This window comes from Parasteatoda tepidariorum, chromosome 1, assembly GCF_982258835.1.
Source record: "Parasteatoda tepidariorum strain Cologne lab strain chromosome 1, Ptep-v5.0, whole genome shotgun sequence".
In the NCBI taxonomy this organism is placed as follows: domain Eukaryota; kingdom Metazoa; phylum Arthropoda; class Arachnida; order Araneae; family Theridiidae; genus Parasteatoda; species Parasteatoda tepidariorum.
The window spans coordinates 131662185-131683188 of NC_141755.1; the positions used below are offsets into that span (position 1 = coordinate 131662185).

A 21004-nucleotide genomic window follows, 5' to 3' on the forward strand; every position below is an offset into this window, starting at 1 on the left:
CCCCCTCTCCCCTACCTCTCAAAAAAACCTAGACAGACCCCTGGAGTGATTGTTTTATCAAGCATTGAAATACTAAAAAGAAACTGTCTAAAACCCTTTTACTCAAATTATGTCATGATTTTAAAAAAATATTATGAGAAATAAAACGTTAAATTTTTAACAAGAACCAAAATGAGGACAATTTTTTGTTTTATTTATGAAGTTTATTATTATTTTTAATATTGCATTATTTATCCTTATGCAAGAAACATAATTTATCAGTATTAAAAGCCCATTTATTCATATTTAAAGGATAAGGTATTCACTTTTGTTGTTCAATGAATTATGGAGCTTCAAAAGTTATAAATCTTTTCCTATTATATTATTTTCCTTTAATAAGTTAAAGCAAATTGTATAAAAAGTATCAAGCCAAGGTTGTGGTTTTGGACGTCCTAAACTGATTTTGGATAGAACATGTGGGTTTTACTGTCCTAAACTTACTAATAACTGTCTTAAAGTGTCCAAAAGCTTGAACTTTGGTGAAAGGTAAAAATTCTATATGTGTAACCATTGTACACCATATAATAATTGCATGTATCAATAAATATTTGATATTTTTTATACAATTTGCTTTAACTTATTAAAGGAAAATAATATAATATAATAGGAAAAAGTTTATAATTTTTGAAGCTCCACAATTCATTGAACAACAAAACTGAATACCTTACTCTTTAAATATAAATATGCTTTTAATACTGATAAATTATGTTTTTGCTTAAGGATAAATAAGTCAATATTAAAAAATAATAATAATTTTTCTAAAAAAAATACTAAATTTGTTTAAAAAAATTTACCTTTTATTTTTCACAATATTTTTTTTAAAAATTTTTATAATTTCTGCATTAGGGGATAATAAAAAAGACATCTATTTAAAAAAATAATTGCTTTTAAATATATTAGCTTAAATTGGAAATACATTGAAGATTTAACTTTGAAATGTACAAGATTTATAAGCAACTTCATATTATTAAATACATAAAAATAAGTATCATGAATTAGATGGCCTACGTGATTCGAATGAGTGATGACAATACAATGAATAAAATATTGCTTTTTTGACTCATTGAAATAAGAAAGCAGGGAATGATGGGCTGATTTTCTTCCAATTAATAAAAAGAATTGAAGATCAAAGATAAATCAAAAGCAGTTATGGAGAAATCTTCAGTAGAAGGCCACATTGGGCTGTCTGGCCAACTATGATGATGAGAAAATGCCTAATTGTAAACAAAATAAAAGCGTGGTTTGAGATAACTTTAAAAATAATCCAGTGGCATCACATGTTTATCATTGATGATATTTGACATAAGGAATAAAAATAATGAAACATTAAAAAAAAAGAAAAAACATTTTTTTCGTAAAAAAGATATTTAAGATAGCAAACAGTATTATCTTAACGTTTTATTATTTACATTATCTTTTAAACATTTGAAAAATTTGATTAATTTATAACAATGGCTAATGTTTACCCAATTCCATTTTTCAAATGTCTCTCCTAAGCAATCTAATTAAAATGTTTGAATGGGAGGATTAAATTTCACTTACTGTCTAAATTTCATGATACTTTTGGAATTATAAAAGAGACACAGAAACTCTTTGTTTTATTATTATGGAGCAAGTTCACATTAGTTAAATAATTTGTTTTACTTCACACTTTAGTTTGCAAATTTCATTTAAATATTTTAAAGTAAAATTACATATAATGTTAAATAAAAACATTAAATAACCCGTAGTATAATGAGACAATATATATCAATAAAACTAAAGAACCTGAATCGAGCACAAAAACAGACATTTTATAGTTGTTTACAGAACTGAAACTATTAAAAGTCTGTTTTTGCACCTTTATTCATACTCTATTCATCTGTAGCTCATACTTTTCTTTTGGATAAATAATAATAATTTTGTTTTTACCCAAGAAACTTTAGAAGTACCACTCCACAAAATTGGCCAATTCATCAGGAGGAATGAATTTAAAAAAGATTCATTCTCGAACAGGTTTTATTTTTCAGATATTTACTGCAGATGCAATTGGTGGAAGACAAAAGTGATTTTTCAACAGCAGATACTATAATTGTGCTTCGATGTTCCAACGTTCAATTCAAGCAAAACAGACAGAATGCAATTTCCCATCGCAACAGCTTCATTCCAAACAATCATTTCCGTCAATAAAAACAGGTGATCAGAAATAAATCCAACTCTTCATCAAATTGACTGCATAGCAAATACTCTTTGTAGAAAAGACAGGAATAAAATCTTTGGTTCTCGAAAAATCTGACAGAAAAACAATTGTAGTCCGAAGATTCGTTCAAGATGTCGTCGATTCCGGTTTTCAGTTTCGTCGACAGGGGAATCATCCAGCTCGGCAAAATCGCGTTCAAATAAGAAAGTGAAGCAGACTGTTCTGACAAAAAATACTTAAAGAACATCGCAATCTTCCGACAAGAAAGCACATTTGAGATATTTAAATTTCAAGTGCACATTTTTCACGAAATACTGAACATCTTATTCTGAGGCTGCTGGAATAGCTAGCAAAAGTATATAATTTTTCTCTTTGAAAAAACCTACATGCACCCTATTTCACGGCTACGCTACAACTCAATATTTAAGGCGATGCGACATCACTTACAATATGGCCAAGTGTCGCAAACGTTCCCTTAAGACAGGGCCGTCTTAATAGCAAGCAGGTCCCCCGGGCACTGAAATATTTTGGGCCCCTATTAAATTTCATACTATTTAAAATAGAACTAAAAAACTTCACATGCATAAAATTAAGCATTTTTAAGATATGCAATGATTTTAACAAAGTTAAACACATTTTTATAGCCCCAAAAACTCAATGCACATAAAATAAAGCATTTTTAAACTAGGCATAATTTTTCTTAAATGCTAACAAATTGTAATCCTCAAATAGTAAGTAATTTTCAAAACGAAGAAGTTAATTAAAATAAGTAAATTAAAAAGCATAGGGGTATAAATTTTTTTTTTTTTTGTATTTTATTTTGTAACCGACCCAATTTTTGGGTTTACGACTACCAATGCTCAATTCCGCAGCCTTGTAATTTTGAACCAATCCAGAAGACAAGGAAACTCCTGGGTCAGTATCCCCAGAGGTATGACTTGCTATGGGAACATGGAGGCGTCTGTGACTCGACAGACTTAACGTGCATCAATCACCATTTACTACACGGGGAGTTTTCGGCTGGCGGAGATCGAACCTACGAACTCTTATACATGGGCCCAGTGCCCTACCAAGTAGGCTATCCCGGCCAAGGGTTAAACAATTTTTTCATTTTTTATTATAACCGTCATTGAACAGCCGAGTTCTAATGTTCAACTCTGTAGCCTTTTACTTTTGAACTCAATATAGAAAACAAAGGAGCTCTTGTATCAAGTATCGGGAGAAATTTTGCATTCGTGGAGTACTTTTTCAATGGAACTAACCCGCATTGACATTACATGGAGATGAAGACCACGAGAGCCTCCCACGGTTAGTCTGACGGCAAAGGGACTCTAACCCATGATCCGTCTGCCACTGAGGATATTTCACGTCAGCACTGTGGTCTGTGCAAGCTGGATGCGGAATTCGATCATTGAGCAATCATTGCCAGCAATCATTGAGTTCGATCCCGGCTCACCTCATTGGAAGGCAAACGCTCCATCCCCTGAGCTATCGCGGCTAGGGTATAGCAATTTTATTTTATTTTATAACCGTCGTTGAACAGCCGACCCAAGTTCATGGGTTTACGACTACTAACGTTCAACTCCGTAGCCTTGTAATTTTGAACCAATCCAGAAGACAAGGAAACTCCTGGATCAGTACCCCCAGAGGTATTGATTTGTTGTGGGAACATGGAGGACTTTGAGACTCAACAGATTTAACGTGCATCTGTCACCATTTACTACACGGGGAGTCTTCGGCCGGCGAGGATCGAACCAACGACCTCTTGGATATGGGCCCAGCGCCCTACCGACCAGGCTATCCCGGCAGGGTATAGCAATTAAAAAAATTCAAAAGGTATGAATTGTTTCGTCAAACTATTAAAAAGTTCGTTATTATAATATTAATATTTAAACATCTTTCAATGCACATCAGACATAACCAGTTTAAAAGTTGCTGTCGTATGATTCGAAACTCTGTCAATTAATACTTTAATTAACTATAAATACTGAACAGAGTTGGTTGTCAAGCATATTTAGTTGTTGTTGTAGTTCATTTACGTCACACTGGAGCTGCACAACGGGCTATTGGCGACGGTCTGGGAAACATCCCTGAGGATGATCCGAAGACATGCCATCACAATTTTGATCCTCTGATGAGGGGATGGCTACCCTGCTTCGGTAGCCCAATGACCTGCATGCGAAGTCGTGCACTTTACGGTAAAACAGTTTAACGAGGACCCGTACCGCACATCCTCGGTCCCTACGCAGACTGATCCAAGTGGTTACCCACCCTCACACTGACCGTAGCCAGTGATGCTTGACTTCGGTGATCTCAAGCATATTCAGAGACATTATCCCTTAGGGAGTTGAGCACCTAAAAACTTCATTTTAACGAAGAAAAATAGATTTCGGCTGACTTTGTATTCTTCCTAGTGATAAACTATTCAAACTATTGGTGTTTGCATGGTAATCAATCACTATTCTTAGAAAAAAAATGCGCACTTTTTACGCTAGTATGTATCCCAGAAAGCATGCAACCTTACGGCTACCTTCTGTCACAATTTTCTTCTTATTGTCGAACGAAAGTGTTTGTACTAAAAAGCTTTTTTTAATAAGGCAAAAATATTGCAGTTTTTAAACCTTTCATCCTAAAAGGATTACAAATTATTTTTTAAGACTTTTTTTTTTAAATAAGTGTTGTCTCTTAAGTAAAATGGTCACTTAAGGTCCATGATGACGTATTAGCTGACGTCACACACTATCGATAGGATCAAACTGCATTGCTCATTAAAATTTCATGACAAGGTGGATTTTAGCTGAGACTTTGTGAAAATAAACCTTATAATTACCTGGGTTTAAGAGTATTTTCACCTAGCTTTATTAAAGGATTTTTTTCACGCTTGAAAACTCTAAGTCAACCTCGATTAAAAATTTTTATATAGAAGGTTGTTTTACAAGGTTTTGGACTAGGGTAATGTGCATGGAATAGAGCAGGTTGTCACTGATCTCGTTTTAAGGTTAGAAGATTTACACGTAAGCCGCATAACCAACCTTTTTCGGTTTACATTGAAAGGTTTTAGCTGAGTGAAAATAAATCATATTTTGCTATTTGGGATTTATTTTAAAAATTATATAATGCAAAGTTGTTTATTCTTAGTTGTTGTTTTTTAATACAATTTATAAAAAGTAAGATTCTCAAGGGCCCCCCTGAGTGCCTGGGGCCCCTGGGCACTGCCCGGGTGTGCCCATGCGTAAAGACGGTACTGCCTTAAGATTAAATAAATGAGTGTCAACCACCTCGTTTCGAGCTGTTTCATTTTCGTGCGCATCCAGACATTTAAGAAAAGAAAAACACCGTAATTGAAGTGAGATTTTATTTCTACAAGTTTTTCGCATATATGATTATGCTTTGAGTCAATAGATAAAACAGTCCAGGATGGGAAATCTAATTGAAGTAAGACATCTTCCATATTACTAACATTAACGTCATTGATGGAATGAAGCCAATCTCAAATCAGGAATGTCACAGCATTTAGTTCATCGATTGTATTCCTCGAATGGTCCGATGTCGGAATTAAGTTGTCAACTTGTGTTTTGTTTCAGTTCCTTGTATTTATTAATAAAATAAAAAATAGCTTGATTTTTTTTTAACTGGTATGGGACTGAAAAAGTATATGAAAATCACAGGAAAAAGAAAGATAAGTAACTGATGGGTTGATTTATTAAAACATGTTCGGATGATTCTTACGAAACGTCAGTATTTTTTTCGATGAATGGAGCAGAATGAAAAACAGCAGCTGTCAATCATGTGATCTCCATTGGGAGACGAAAGCTGTGTGATATGATTTTATTATTTCGTACCTAAAAGACAATAAACAAAATTGAGCGAATAAACAAAATATATAAATATTAATAAAATATTTATATATATAACTATACAGTTTCAATGTTTTTATGTGACTGTTTGCAATTGTTCACGCTGGTGTATCAATTAGTTAAAGGAGACGATAGATAATATAAATTTGACGATATATTATATCAATATAGAATATTTATTATATCAAGCATTATATTATAATTATTATATCCAATTATTAGACGTACTGTAGTTTTTTAATAATGACATGATTTGCACGATTCATTTTAAGAGTGGAGTTTGCAAAATCATATCATATGCAAAACAGTTATATATCCATCAATAACAATATATTATTGTATGATATATCAATAGCAATTTATATATTATATAATAACAATTATATAATATATCAATAGCTTAAATAACCCTTACAATTGCTCAGTCTTTAGATCTGAGATCATAGCTATTGGAACTGCCCCTAGTTATGCCCAGACAACTGATAATAATTGCATTTGGATATTGACCAATAGTATGAGTGCTATACAGTATTTCAGGAACTGGCCGGAAATATTTGATATTCCTGGCCAGGAGATTATGAAGCTTCTCTCTGAGATACGCCAGAAGACACCAATAAGCCTCCAATGAATCCCATCCCATGTCCGGGTACATGGCAATGAGACAGCCGATGTGCTCGCCAAGAATGGCTGTGTTCTTCCCATGGACTGGTTGAACCATTTCCTGAGATCCACTCCCTGGAGAAACTGCTTCCAGTGTGGCGCCGTACTCCATCCCATCAGTGGTATGCTGGCAACCGCCCTGGCCTATCATTAACATGCAGCGGCCCTCAGCCTTTCCAATCGGCCATCTTAAGTGTTTAAGGTTTCAAAATAGGGAGAAGACTTTCCAACCTTGTTCCAGCTAGTCCTGATCACCTTTTTTGTCTTGGCGCTTCTTTTAAGCAGCTGCTGGTTGATCGGGACTTTCTTGCAGATATATGGGGAACTGACACGACGGGGCCTTCTGGACCTGGTCTAGGCTTTCCTTCTTCAGGGGGATGTGTAACAGCAACAAAATTGCTTAAATAATTCATCTGTTTTACTTAATGATTTGATACAACGTTTGCAAATGTAAATAAGTTGAAACTTAAGATAAGAAAGATATTTTATAATTAAAGATTAAGGAAACGCCACCCATGTAAACTTGAGAAAAATGATAACAAAAAGTCAATAAAATCATGAACAACATTTATTATTTCAACAAATAAAATTGATATACAAGAATCAATTTAGAGAGAAAAAAAGGCATATTGAAAAATAAATTAAGATATGACATTCGACGTTTTTTTCTTTTTCTTCATTTGTTTATCAACAGAGTTCCAATTTACTTTGTCATTGAAATATAAATTGCCAATGAGAAACATCGAAGCAATCCCGGCAACTGCCTGAGTCAGTTTTGGAAGTAGGATAAGAGAAGAGGACATTTTTCTGAAATACAAGAAAGTTTTTAAAAAGAATGGTTTTTATTTCCTTAACACTAAAACATACCAACACTTAATCTATTTCTACCATTATGTTTCTTGATTGAATGTATGAAATATGGATGTTAGGAACGAAATAAACTAAAAAACACTTTATTATAATTAAACAAAATTGTATATTGAAAATATTTATGTTTAACAAACACAAAGAATAAGAATCTTTAATACATTGCTAGACGCTTTTTTTGCGCATACAGGGTGTTTCCCTTGTACATTTTCCGCAAACATAATTCTTCTAATTAATAATTCTTATAATTACTCTAATAATTAATATTAATTCTTCTAAGAATTTGTGCTGTCTTAATTGTTTCGACATTTTTCTGGGTAAAAACTAATAGTCAGTTAGAAATGAAGTAAAACCATCAACATGAAATATAAGCTACTTTACAAAACATTTCGTTTGTGTCACTTTTTCTAACAAAAAAATGCCAATCTAAAATGTTAGGTACTTTCTTGAAATTTGAATCCACAGTTATTCTGATTAAACTCACTACGCAACAGAAATGTGCAACTCATCGAATGTAATACATTGAACACGCATGATATCGTCATTTGTGATCGATAACTTAATAAAGCGATAAATTGTTCTCCCGGTCAAATGACCGGTTGTGGTAGAAATAGGTACACGACACGTATTATTCGAAACAAACAAAATACAAAAAAAATAAGAATAAAGAATATGAACTGTATATAACAGTTAGAAAAAGTCATGAAGTCAAATGAGCAAAAACGATTAGATGATAAGCGTATTTTCAATGCAAAAGTTCTTAAACGGTCATTTGACCGCTTCCCCTACTTGAAATAGTTATACCATAGTTACCGCCAAGAGTCCAGACGAAGGGCTAGGGGAGTTCTTACTTTAGACAAACAATAGAAATGTTGTTCAGAACAGTTACATACATGAGTTTCAAATCTACGATCAATCTTTTTCCCTAAAGAGAGATACGAAAACCTTGGAACAAACGACAACAATTTTAAATAGTATCGAAAAATATTATTTTACAGTTTAAATTAACGTAATTTAAATGTTAAGAATTTAAATAAATCTAACAAAATGTTTCGCACAAGCGTGGAAAATGACATAGAGTAATTTTACATATATTTTTTTTTTCAATGCATGGAAATACATTGAGAAAAATTATATCTTAAAAGTATAAAAAAAAATTACTTTCTATGTCTTGTGAAATTTTGTTTGGACATGATTTTGTAAATTTTTGTAGAGAATCACCCAGGAGAATTGATTGCAAATAGTAGTAAATGAAATAAAATTAAAATGATGTAGAATGATTGTCTAAGTATATTTTGCAACCCCCTTCCAAAAAATAATTTTGAGACCCTGTGTGTTCTTATGCGATTTTTATGTCTGTTTTGTCCTTCTGTGTTCGCTAAATTAGAAATTAACCATGTGGCAGAATTTTTTCGAGCTATCTGCGACAAAACTCTCTAATATCTTTCTGCAAGATGCTTTTAATAAAATACAAACATATACCTTACTAATTTAAAATAACAAAAGTGTCGTGTTTACAAAAAAAGCTAGATAATTTTTTTTTAAATTTAACATATAATAATTTTTCATTCTAATATTATGGGGGATATTCTTGCATTGCGTTGGGGGGTTCCACAAATTATGTTCTTCGTACTTAGCATTCTGAAAATAATCATCACAATAAAAAATCATGAAATCCGTCATAGTACTGGCCGAAAGAAAGATTGACGAAATCACGCAAATCGGACTTCTCAAATGCATTAGAATAAATAAACTGAACACGTCAAAAAGTGTCTATCTAAATTCATGATTAAAAAAAAATTGATTTATTTTTTTTACTTTTCAAACAAAAAATCTTCCCGCAAGAACTCTGTAACGTTGCACGACAATGTCGCAGTGTCCTTGCGATTCTGCCACGAGGGAAATTAACAGTTTGGTGCATAGGGGGGAATTAAAACAATGGCTAGCTAACTTTTATTTTATTGTAAACAACATGATTATAGTTAGCACTCAGCACATTCACAAACATTACATATATGAAGAAGAAAAAAATAAGGAGCTCTGCATGGCAGGCTTTCTACCGTTCGTTCACACTCTCTCACTGTTTCTGAGTTTTTTTTCAGTTTCTCGCTAGGGGGCGTTGCTAGTTCCAGTTTCTCAACAACAGTAGTTAGTTTAAGCAAAACAGGTTTTAACTAATAAAAAAAGTTAAACTAACAGTTCATTTAAGTTACAAAATCTGCCATAAAATTTTTATTTTTTTAAACATAAATATTTCAATATATCAGGTCTTTTATCTTCAAAATATTAAACGATGATTTGAAAATTTAGATCTCATTTTTTTCTATCTATTTCACCATAATTGGCTGGTATAAAGCAATTTTTAAAGAAAAACCAGGCTTGGTTTTTTCTTATAAAGATATTGTATCACACATTTAATATTTTATTATTTTTATAAATTCTTCTTGTCAGACTGCAACAAAATGAAGGAAAAAAAGATAAATTTTCTTACATTATTTACAATTTTGAGTTTAATTGCTAACGGGAATAAGTGTTATTTCAAATAAATATAAATTTGCAAATTTTAAATGTTTAAGTAGAATAGAGATATGATTTCCCACAAAAATATTTGTGCTAAGCAGCATTGGTATTTCCTCTGGAAGAAACCTTCTTTCTTTCATGACAGTAGAAACAAGCAATTAAAAATGACAATTCTTTTACAATAAATATTATAAGAATAGCTCAAACTTAAAAAAAAAATTTAATTTATTACAGTAACAAAAAGTTTATCATGTTTACTTTTCTTAAAAAAAAAAAAACTTTTTTATTAGTTTTATTGAGAATTTTAAAATCTATATATCATATTATTTAAGTATAGGGGTACACAACCAGTGGCACACGGACCACATGCGACCAGCCAACTGTTGATATGTGGTCAGCGGGAACTTCTAAATGCAATTCCTTAAATTTGGTTTTTGTTTAAACATTATAAATTCTCTTTTATTAAAATATTTAATTCAAATTTATTACACTATAAAATATTTTTTTTGCACTTTCATTGTAAGCTTCGTTTTGGTTAAAATTTATATCCCCTTCATATATGTATATATGACAAATTAATTATTGTAAAAAATGGAAAAAAAGTTTTTTTTTAATAAAGCATCAGTTTTTTTTTTTAAGTTTTAAATAAATTCAAACAATTAAAAGTATTTAAATTTCTGCAAATATGTTATTAAGTTCACTGATAAAAATATTTAGTGCTTAAAACACTAATATCAATATAAAAACTATCATATTTGCTGCTAACATGACTAAATATGCGTGTGGCCCTTCGTTAATCTAGCTGCTGTGCAAGTGGCCCTTCACTCAAAAAGGTTGTGCAACCCTAATTTAAGATTTAGTTTAAGAATTCAGACTTCAATTATTTGGCTTCAAAATTCAGCATATAATTGAGAACGTGTGTATTTAGCATTATTATATTAATTACATAGCTATATGATTGGTTATTTCAGCTGTATTAATAAAATTTGATTATGTTACTTAAATAGTTCCTATTGTAATTATAAAGTTAAGTATTACTACAATCTTTCACATAAAATATTGAAAAACTAGCTATTTTTCATATTACATAAAAACTGTTTAAGAAATATCAAAGTCACAAAAAATATTTTTTAAGCATTTTTTTCTAAATTTATTAGTCGTTCAGATAAATAATAATTTTCACTTTTTATAATGTATTATAAATAGAAGTGTTTATAATCATTTTGTTTTTTCTTCTTCCTTTATCCATATATAATTTGTTTAAAATCCCTTAAATTTGGTTAAAACAATTTTAAAAACTGTATTTCTTTTAATTAGCATAAAATAACGTGAACTTGTGAGAGCATTATTGATTTTTTTTTCATTTATTAAATCTTAGTTTTTTCTACTTTTTTAAATGTGTTTTCCTTTATTTATGATTTAATATATTTACAATTCAAATTAAAATCATTAATTAATTATTCTTTAATTTTGTCAGCAATAATTGTTAAAACAGACTTTTAAAAAATAATATATATTGCCATTTAATTTATTTAATGTTGATTTTCGGATTTCAAAATTTTATGTGTTCCTATATTTTTAATACTTAGTTTTCCCTTTCTGTAAATTTCACAATATTAAACTTAAAAATATGTCGAATTTGAAGAAAATAGAAACTTATAACATTTTTACCACTCCTTTCTAAAAATAGTTTTCAAATATATATTATAATTTTTTTTACAAAAAAAGTTTTAAATTCTGGCTTTTTTTAGTTTTCCCTATTTTAAATTTAATGATTACATTATATTTAATATTTAGTTAGTTCATAATAGCTTTCTTGCTGTTTCTCTTTAAATAATAATAATTGTAAAGATTTCTAAAATATTAACAAAATAAAAAATATATCATTATATTTATTTTTTCCGAATATCTCAAAATAATTTTGAAATTTTGTAAAAACAACAAGTTTTTACTTTATTTTTAAGCCATAAATTTATATTAATTTTTATAGTTCTAGTGATTCATTAATTTTTACTTGAACACACTAAGCAAAACAATCTCTAAAAAAATATGGATTGAGGTAAGAAAAGAGCTGTTCAGATTAATCAAGTACCAGGGAAATAAAAATTAGTACTTTTAATTCTTTACGGTGCTTTTATAATTCAGTTTTTTAATTTTTATTAGATTTCTTTAAACGATCTTTTAAAAAGTAATCTCAGCAATTTTCTGTCATTTGTTCGTTTCCATTTTAGCATTAAAAATAAATAATCTGCAGATTCTAAAATAATTTGTAGCTCATGCTGCGGAACTGGTGACTATTCAAGTAGTTGGTACAACATTTTTATAAAAACTATGTAGATTTTGAATTGTATCCATTATTATGACTGTAATCCAAAAAAACTAAATCCAAATTAAAATCAAAAATTACGACTAAATTTCATAACTTCTAATTCACAAAAATACTTTGTAACATATTAACCATAGGTGCAAGCGCTTTTTAGCCAGGCACTTTACGCCAGTTATTTACAACTGACGTAAAAATAACTTACGGTAATTTGATGAAACTAAATCAACAATCAACTCTTATGTGATGGGAGGGTAATCTACTTTTAAATTCAGATAAAAAAAAATAGGTTCCCTTTCTTTAACTTTGATGGAAATTGTAAACAAATTTGATTGCAGGTGATAGTTGAGTAAAGTATGACGAGCTCTGTTTCTTAGCTTATAGCTCAGTATTTCAATTTACAAGATATTTTTTTTAAAGGTTCAATTGGCGATCGAAATGGGCTGCAGGTGGCGTAGAGCAGAACTCTTTTCCTATGGCAACACTTCACATGCTTTCCCCATTAGCGTGTGGAAAGTCATAGAGGAAGGAAGTACGTTAGTTTCTCTCTTGATTTTCATATAGATTAGAATCTTTTAACTTGAAAAACTATATGGAACTGAAAACTACATTAAACATAGTTCTTAAGAAAAGTATCATGGAAATTTTAAAAAATATTTTTATTAAATAAAAAGGAAAAATATTAAGTAAAGGGAAAATATCGTAGTACATTCCTATACAACTGAAAAGAGGAGGAGAGGGAAGGGAGAAGGGCTAAAGGCATGAAACCGGTCTCTCCCCAGATGGCGTATTCGAGTGTTGCGATCGCCAATAGCGTCATCTAGGGCCAAATTTTGACTAGTGTCAAAAAATACAAAGTTAAAAATGACCTCAAATAAAACTCAAAAAACTTCAAATCAACTAATTAAAAAAAAAAAAACTCCACTATTACGTTTATAAAAGGAAGATTATTAACTCAGCAACAAAATTATAGCATCACCGTTCCAAACTCACTAAAAAAACTGTTTTCATTATTTTGCACAAGAAAAGTAAGCTCAAGCGTAAAAAGTAAGGCATGGCACAACATTTCCTGGCAGAAAAATGTTGTAGTTAACTAACTTCAACTTTCAACCACTCGTATTTATATTGACAGCCCGAATTTGTTGTATTTTCCCATTAAAAGCTTATAGAGATCTAAAATGTATTGTCAGATTACGTATAAGAAGTTTTAAACCGCCGTTTATTTTTGACAAAGATCGTAAATAATATTCGTTTTTTATAGATTTGATTGCGATAACATAATGGAGTCTGGAGAATCTGCACCAAAAGTATTTTGTTACTGTAAATCGGCTGCTGAAGAATATATGATAACATGTACATCTTGTCACGAACAATTTCACCTTACATGCCTAAAATCTGGTCGGCCGTCACCATTGGCTGGTGATATTTATTTTTTATTAACGTGCGAGAGATGCTCACCTGATGGGCAGGAATCTATTAAGCGAATGAAAATGCAGTGGACATTGGTCATTATGCTGGCATTGTATAACCTTCAATTAGAAAGCAGTGGGAAAGAAGGTTATTTTCGATGGCGAGAGCATATTTGTAGATATATAGATAAACATTGGTCAGTAATATTTGGTAATGAAAGGAAAAAGAGCGCCACTTGGCATGGAACAGTAGCTGGAGCTTTATCTACCGGGGGTAACAGATTTTTCACGTCTGGATTTGAAAAACTTCATGAAACTGGATGGTGGTCTCTTAATAAGCTACAAATGCCTCAGATACATGAACTTGATTCTATGGCTTTAAGCATTAAAACGAGTAGAAAGCGGAGATCTCCGGAACTCGAGCAACTACTCGTCGAGGGTACTCGTAGAAAGAAGCAAAATGTTGTAGAAGCAGCCGTCGCTCTGAAAGAAAAGAAATCGATCGTTCCAGAATTGAAACCTTCGAAGTCAAAAACTTCCGATGTTAAATGTAAGAAAAAAGATCTCAGCATTTTTCCTCCCAACCATAAACTGAAACTAGTCGTTGCCCCACCTCCTTCCCTTCAACAAAGTGAGGAAAAAATCAGCCAAAATGTACCCAAGATCGTCATCAAAAGTGAAAAATCAAGTCCGTCGTCTTCGGACTTCTGGGCGAAAGAATCGGATGCCGACCTCGACATGCCACCCGTGTCGGACGCGTACGTCGTTCCGAGCGCATTCGACGTACCAGACTCTATTCTCGACAGTACGATATCGGAGATGGACGTAGCAAATCTTCCTGCCGTGAAACAAGAATGCGAAAGCGACGAAGACAGCATCCCCGACAAGACCCTCGGTACTCCGAAAAAGGTTTTTCCGGACACGAGTCGAAAGCGTACCGTCGTGACCAAAGAGGAGAGTCCTGTCAAGGAGTCCGCAGTTGCCGAGTCCAAGTACAAGCTGATGAGTCCCTACGAAGAAGAGTCTCTGCTTCAAAAATTGGACAATTACCCCGTCGCACTGAGCAAAAATACCGAATTGAGACAATTGTATCGAAAACTGGCTGTGAGGAAACTGAAAAGGGAACGGAACATTCCCGTCTTCGATCTCGACGTCGAAATGCGTCTGCTGAGAGGCATGGACCCCCCGGATTACGTGAAATCCGAACCTCAAAATAAATCCGCTACCGTTTCGGTTTCCCGACCGACGACCGTTTTCGACCGTTATAGAACAAATCCCGACTATCCGTCGAATCGGACGCACGTTTCGTTTGCGACGCGCCTGACGGGCAAAAGTACGGAAGACCAGGAAAATATTGTCAGCCCTTATTCCGGCAGGATTTTAAAGCCTTTCATTCGCCGTGACTATAAAACTAAACCGTTGAAGCTGAGGCTCCTGGAGGAAATAAGATCTCGTGCCGACAGAGGCACTCGCGCGGAATACCCCATCGATTACTGTTATGTCAGACCCGAGTTCATTCCGGCCATCAACGCACTGTGCCACACGTTCTTCTGGCCAGGGATCGACATGTCCGAGTGCCTCCAGTACCCCGACTTCAGCTGCGTGGCCGTTTATCGTAAAGTGATTATCGGTTTTGCTTTCATGGTTCCTGATGCGAAATACAATGAGGCTTACATTACTTTTATATTCTGTCACCCAGAGTGGAGGAGGAGTGGGATTGGAAAATTCATGCTCTATCATCTCATACAAACTTGTATGGGTAAAGATATAACTCTGCACGTCTCAGCAACAAGCTCTGCTCTATTTCTATACCAGTTGTTCAGTTTTAAAATTGAAGAACTAGTCCATGATTTTTATGATAAATACCTGCCTGCAGATTCTAAGGAATGTAGACACGCACTCTTCTTGAGACTTCACTATTAGTCAGAACACAAGAATTTGTATGCTGTTTTATTTTATCCTTATGATTTTCAAACAAATTGGGTGATAAATTTTTCTTAAATGATGAATAAATTCAGGGATCTGTCTGTAGCAAATTTACTACCGTTTAGCGGCACTTTCAAGAATTCAACTTTAGGTAAAACGTAGTTACAAAATACTTATCAGAATCTGAAACTGTACCTCTTAAAATTTTGTAATAATAAATGGTAGGTCACATTTCAACTCTCCCTCTATAAACTTTACGGGAAATTCAAACATTATTGTAAATTCATTCCAACATACCTTTATATTTTTATGAAAGAATTTTTTCTCTCCAAGTGAGTCGAAAACGTCGTCGTAACGAAAATAGCTTCGAGTGCTACCGTTAAATGCATGTTTTTGTTAAATTATAGTTAAAATTTAACTATGGACAATGATTGTTAAATTTGGATACAGTTTTTAAGCTCAAAATTTTACAATAGCAAAATTGTTTTTGAATATATGAGAAAAAATGTATGGAAATTTACCAGACATAATTGATTTTTATTTATAGTAACAACTTTTGAAAATATTTTCTAAATTTACCAGATTTTTGTGTTGATTTTTTCAAATAATTTTAAATTTTCACAAAATAGGTACCTCTCAAAAAAATCTCGACAGACCCCCGGAATGATTGTTTTATCAAACATTGAAATACTAAAAAGAAAAGTATTGTCTAACATTTAAAAAGAAAATTAAGTTCGAAATATTTCTTTTTTTTTTTTTATTAAAATATAATGAATTTAAATTCTTATATAAAATTTTTTTTTAATTAAATAGATCTTTTTCTGTGCTCTCCTCTTCAGTTTTTAAGACACTGTATTAGATTATGACATATATTTATTTTTCTGTTGTTCATATTTCATTACTTTTCTTATATTATTTGTGTGCAAATGTCCAATGCTAATTACATGTCACCTGTTTTCATTATTCAGTTGGGTAGAGAGTTATTGTTTTAAAAGGATTAAAATTTATTGCCTGTGTAATATCTGATGTTTTTTCATGAATTATTTATTTGGTTTACCATTTGTTAATTAACATTTTAATCCTTCATTAGACTGACACCAACTCTACTGGATTTTTCCAGTTTCTACTGTTTTATTTAAAATTCTCCTGGTTTTTGTACATTTTAAAAAATTCCCTCAAATTGAGTAAGTTTCCCAACAAAATCCCTACTGAAATAGAATGTTCGTACGGGTTATTGCTTGAATATTTAAATAAGTATTACTAATACATATTGAAGTGAACCTCGTTTATAGAAGTCAGTTCAAAACCTGTTTTTTTGTTATAAAAGATGCTTATTTTTATTCAGAAATCTTTTTTTTTTTTGAGTGAATTAAAAAAATTCTTTCGACTATCTTTAATGAATTAAATGACTTTGAATATTTAATATTAAAATTATGAGTTTGCATAATCCATAACATTTCAAGTATATTTAATATCAATCATAGCTGGAAAATATTGCAATTTTTTTATTTGATGACTATAAAAGTTCCCTTTGTGTAAAATATTTAGTATATTATGCAACAATTATCATGAAATTTATATTATTTTGTGAAATCTACTGGATTTTTTCCTATCCATGTTGGCAGCAATGCTGAAAGATTTGAATTTATTTCCGGGGTAATAAATCGTAAATACTCTTGTTATTTTGATTTTTTTTCCTTCCATTTTTCCATTATAATTTCAAAATGAAACAACTCATTTGTATTGCAAATATTTAGATTCAATTAAGAAAGAATAAAATGTGTTTTAAGACCTTTTATTTTTCAATTCAGATTAATCCTATCTGAGAACTCATTCAAACCATTTTAAAAGTATAGCGAAGTAAGCTAAAAAAATAAAAATCTTCATAAAATTATAAATTTATTCAATGGCTAGAGAGTTATCTAATGTTCATTCAAATTTTTAATGCTGCTTTAATTGAAAAAATACAGTTGAATTTGATAGTTAATTCAGGAAGGTGGAACATTAAAATGACCAAAAATTTGGGACAGAATTGGCAAGTTTTAAGACAGAATGGATTAATCTGCAATTTGAACCGTCCTGTCCAAAACCCTTTTTTTCAAAACTGTCTAAAACCCTTTTACCCAAATTATGTCAAGATTTTAAAAAAATATTATGAGAAGTAAAACGTTAAATTTTTAACAAGAACCAAAATGAGGACAATTTTTTGTTTTATTTATGAAGTTTATTATTATTTTTAATATTGCATTATTTATCCTTATGCAAGAAACATAATTTATTAGTATTAAAGGCCCATTTATTCATATTTAAAGGATAAGGTATTCACTTTTGTTGTTCAATGAATTATGGAGCTTCAAAAGTTATAAATCTTTTCCTATTATATTATTTTCCTGTAATAAGTTAAAGCAAATTGTATAAAAAGTATCAAACCAGGGTTGTGGTTTTGGACGTCCTAAACTGGTTTTGGATAGAACATGTGGGTTTTACTGCCCTAAACTGACTATAACTGTCTTAAAGTGTCCAAAACCTTGAACTTTGGTGAAAGGTAAAAATTCTATATGTGTAACCATTGTACACCATATAATAATTGCATGTATCAATAAATATTTGATATTTTTTATACAATTTGCTTGAACTTATTAAAGGAAAATAATATAATATAAAAGGAAAAGGTATATAATTTTTGAAACTCCACAATTCATTGAACGACAAAAGTGAATACCTTATCCTTTAGATATATACATGCTTTTAATACTGATAAATTATGTTTTTGCATAAGGATAAATAATGTAATGAAATGTTAAAAAATAATAATTTTTTTTAAAAAAATACTAAATTTGTTTAAAAAAAATTAACTTTTTATTTTTTACAATATTTTTTTAAAAAAATGTTATAATTTCTGCATCACGGGATGATAAAAAAGACATCTATTTAAAAAAATGATTGCTTTTAAATATTAGTTCAAATTGGAATTACAAAATAAGTGAAAAATGTATTGACAGTTTTGAAGGGCATGACATCAGTTTCAGTTACTGACACTGGTGATGTCTTACCACTATGCTAGAGGAATTGAACATGAATGAAATAAAAGTATTCTTGAAAAGTACTATAGATAAATAAACCTGTTTATGACTAACCAAGCACTTAGTCCTTAATAGCTTAACCTGTATGACAAATTTCAATTATGTGCTATTGAATGTTAAGAGGACTGATTAAACTTCCTTTGTTTAATGTTTAAATTGAAGAGTCAAATAATATTAATAAAACATTATAATTTAAAAATATTCTCTAGTAGATTTAATTATCAATATATTATTAGTTCTATGTTTATTTTACCTTTTTAATATTGTTCAGATAAAATTGTGACATAATTTGAGTAAAAGGGCTTTGGACAGGACGGTTTAAACCGTGGATTAATCCATTCTGTCCTAAACCTTGCAAACCCTGTATCAAACATTTATTAATGTATGTAATTATTATGTGCACAATGGTTACACATGTAGAATTTTTCCCTTTTGCCAATGTTTAAGGTTTTTGACAGTCAGTTTAGGACATTAAAACCCACGTGTCCTGTACAAAATCCTGATTATGAAGCATTGGTTTTGGTGGATCAGATAATTGAAACTCATCTGAATTTTCTAAAACTATATAAATGTGTAATATTTTTGTTAACCAGTGTGTCAATAAACCAAAACATAGTTATCTCTCTTGAATAAATATTTCATAGCATTAATGATGGATCTGCCATTCTCGTTGATTGTAAATTTTACGAGACTTCAACTATCTTTGTAGCTTCCCTTTTTTTTTACCTTGAGAATTTGTGCTATGGTATAATTGATGCACATGGTGCTTTTAAAAAGTACTTAAAGGTGCTTTTTTCATTGAGTGTTTTTAAAAAATTGCTTAATTTTCCCTTTTCGAAATGGAGATATTTTTCTTTACCATGTCGTTTTTCGCCACGTATTATGCAAAGCGTGCTATTGTTCTATTCAACATTTTCCCAATTCATTCGACCACAATCCATTTCGGCGTGCCGTAGGCTCAAAGCATATGCACGCGCCCATCTTTTTACACGTTTGATGAAATACTTGTGAGTCCGTATGCGCATCTTTTCAATTGGGTTCGATGAGATTATTGCACTCTGGTGTGCAACTCTTCTGCATTTTGCAAAATATTCTCCAATTTCAGGCTTCATTTTCCACCCTCTGATATCATACCGAAAAATCTCTCAATCATTTTATAATGGTTAATATAATCAAGGAAAGAGTTCTTTGTCAGAAACTAGGTATTTTATCATAATCACGTAAAGTCTTTGAAAATTATTTTGCATTTTGTTAATGCATATAGTGCTTAAAAATATTTTTTGAGTGCTTAAAAGGTGCTTATTTTTTTTGTTGAAAGATTTGGCTACACACCCTACTGCAGAGAAGGTATTTTTCTTCGGATCCGCAGAAGTTGATCTGTGGGACCATCCACAAATTGTACTAGGTGATTGAAATGTCTTAATCATTCCACCCGAGCCGTTGTTTCAGAATTTTAGGACATTTTAATATTTTAAAGGAAAAAAATTTATTAAATTTTCCGATCGAGAAATTCTGTTATGGTGTAATGGGGATCATATACTATTTTTTGAAACGGACAATTTTTTAAAATCTCTTATGATGGAGATTAGTAATTTTAAAAAATTCAAATTGATATCATTGTATAATTTATTCAAAACTGAATAAACATCAATAATATACATTTCAATAATAATTTATTTAAATAATTATTTATTTAAGGAGAAGACTGCACGAATTTGAAAAAGCTTGGTAGCCAGTAAAAGTATTAATACCTCCTACATTTCTAGGTTCAAATTTAAATTTTATTGAATATATCCATTCATAAAAAGCCAAATACTTAAATTTGAAATGCTTATTACAAATGAATGAAATACTTATGAGAACATAATAAAATCTTATGAAATTTTTTTTAACAAAATTTCAAAAGTATGTTTTTACTGTTAAATATAGGATGTTTTTTGGGATTACGCAGAACATTATAGGTAGCTTTTTTTTTATGCATATCTATAAATTGGGATGCAACTTTGTCAAATCTGGTTCCAAGACAGTGGGTCCAGTTTTGAAATGGATGTCATGATTTAAAAAATACTTTTTTATGTTTTGCATCTAAAAAAATCAGAACACACATTTTTAGACAAATGCTGGAATTCAAGAGTATTGTT

The 21004-nt window shown here is 31.0% G+C and overlaps 1 protein-coding gene and 1 long non-coding RNA gene across 2 annotated transcripts; one reads left to right on the forward strand and one right to left on the reverse strand.

Annotated features, from left to right (window-relative positions):
* Window positions 1-7285: 7285 nt before the first annotated feature.
* Window positions 7286-13253, reverse strand: LOC107438587 (uncharacterized). The gene is made up of 2 exons (XR_015429709.1): window positions 12651-13253; window positions 7286-7542 (listed from the first exon to the last, which is right to left on the reverse strand). It is a non-coding gene; the product is annotated as an uncharacterized LOC107438587 (long non-coding RNA).
* Window positions 13254-13272: 19 nt separating this feature from the next.
* On the forward strand, window positions 13273-19513 carry Atac2 (Ada2a-containing complex component 2). The gene has a single exon (XM_016050901.4). It carries the CDS (start codon window positions 13726-13728, stop codon window positions 15775-15777), a length of 2052 nt encoding a protein of 683 aa, XP_015906387.3. The 5' UTR covers window positions 13273-13725; the 3' UTR covers window positions 15778-19513.
* Window positions 19514-21004: the final 1491 nt, after the last annotated feature.

What these genes read in the sequence shown, in the direction of transcription:
- Atac2 (XM_016050901.4), top strand. Translation starts at nt 13,726, where the DNA reads ATGGAGTCTGGAGAATCTGCACCAAAAGTATTTTGTTACTGTAAATCG.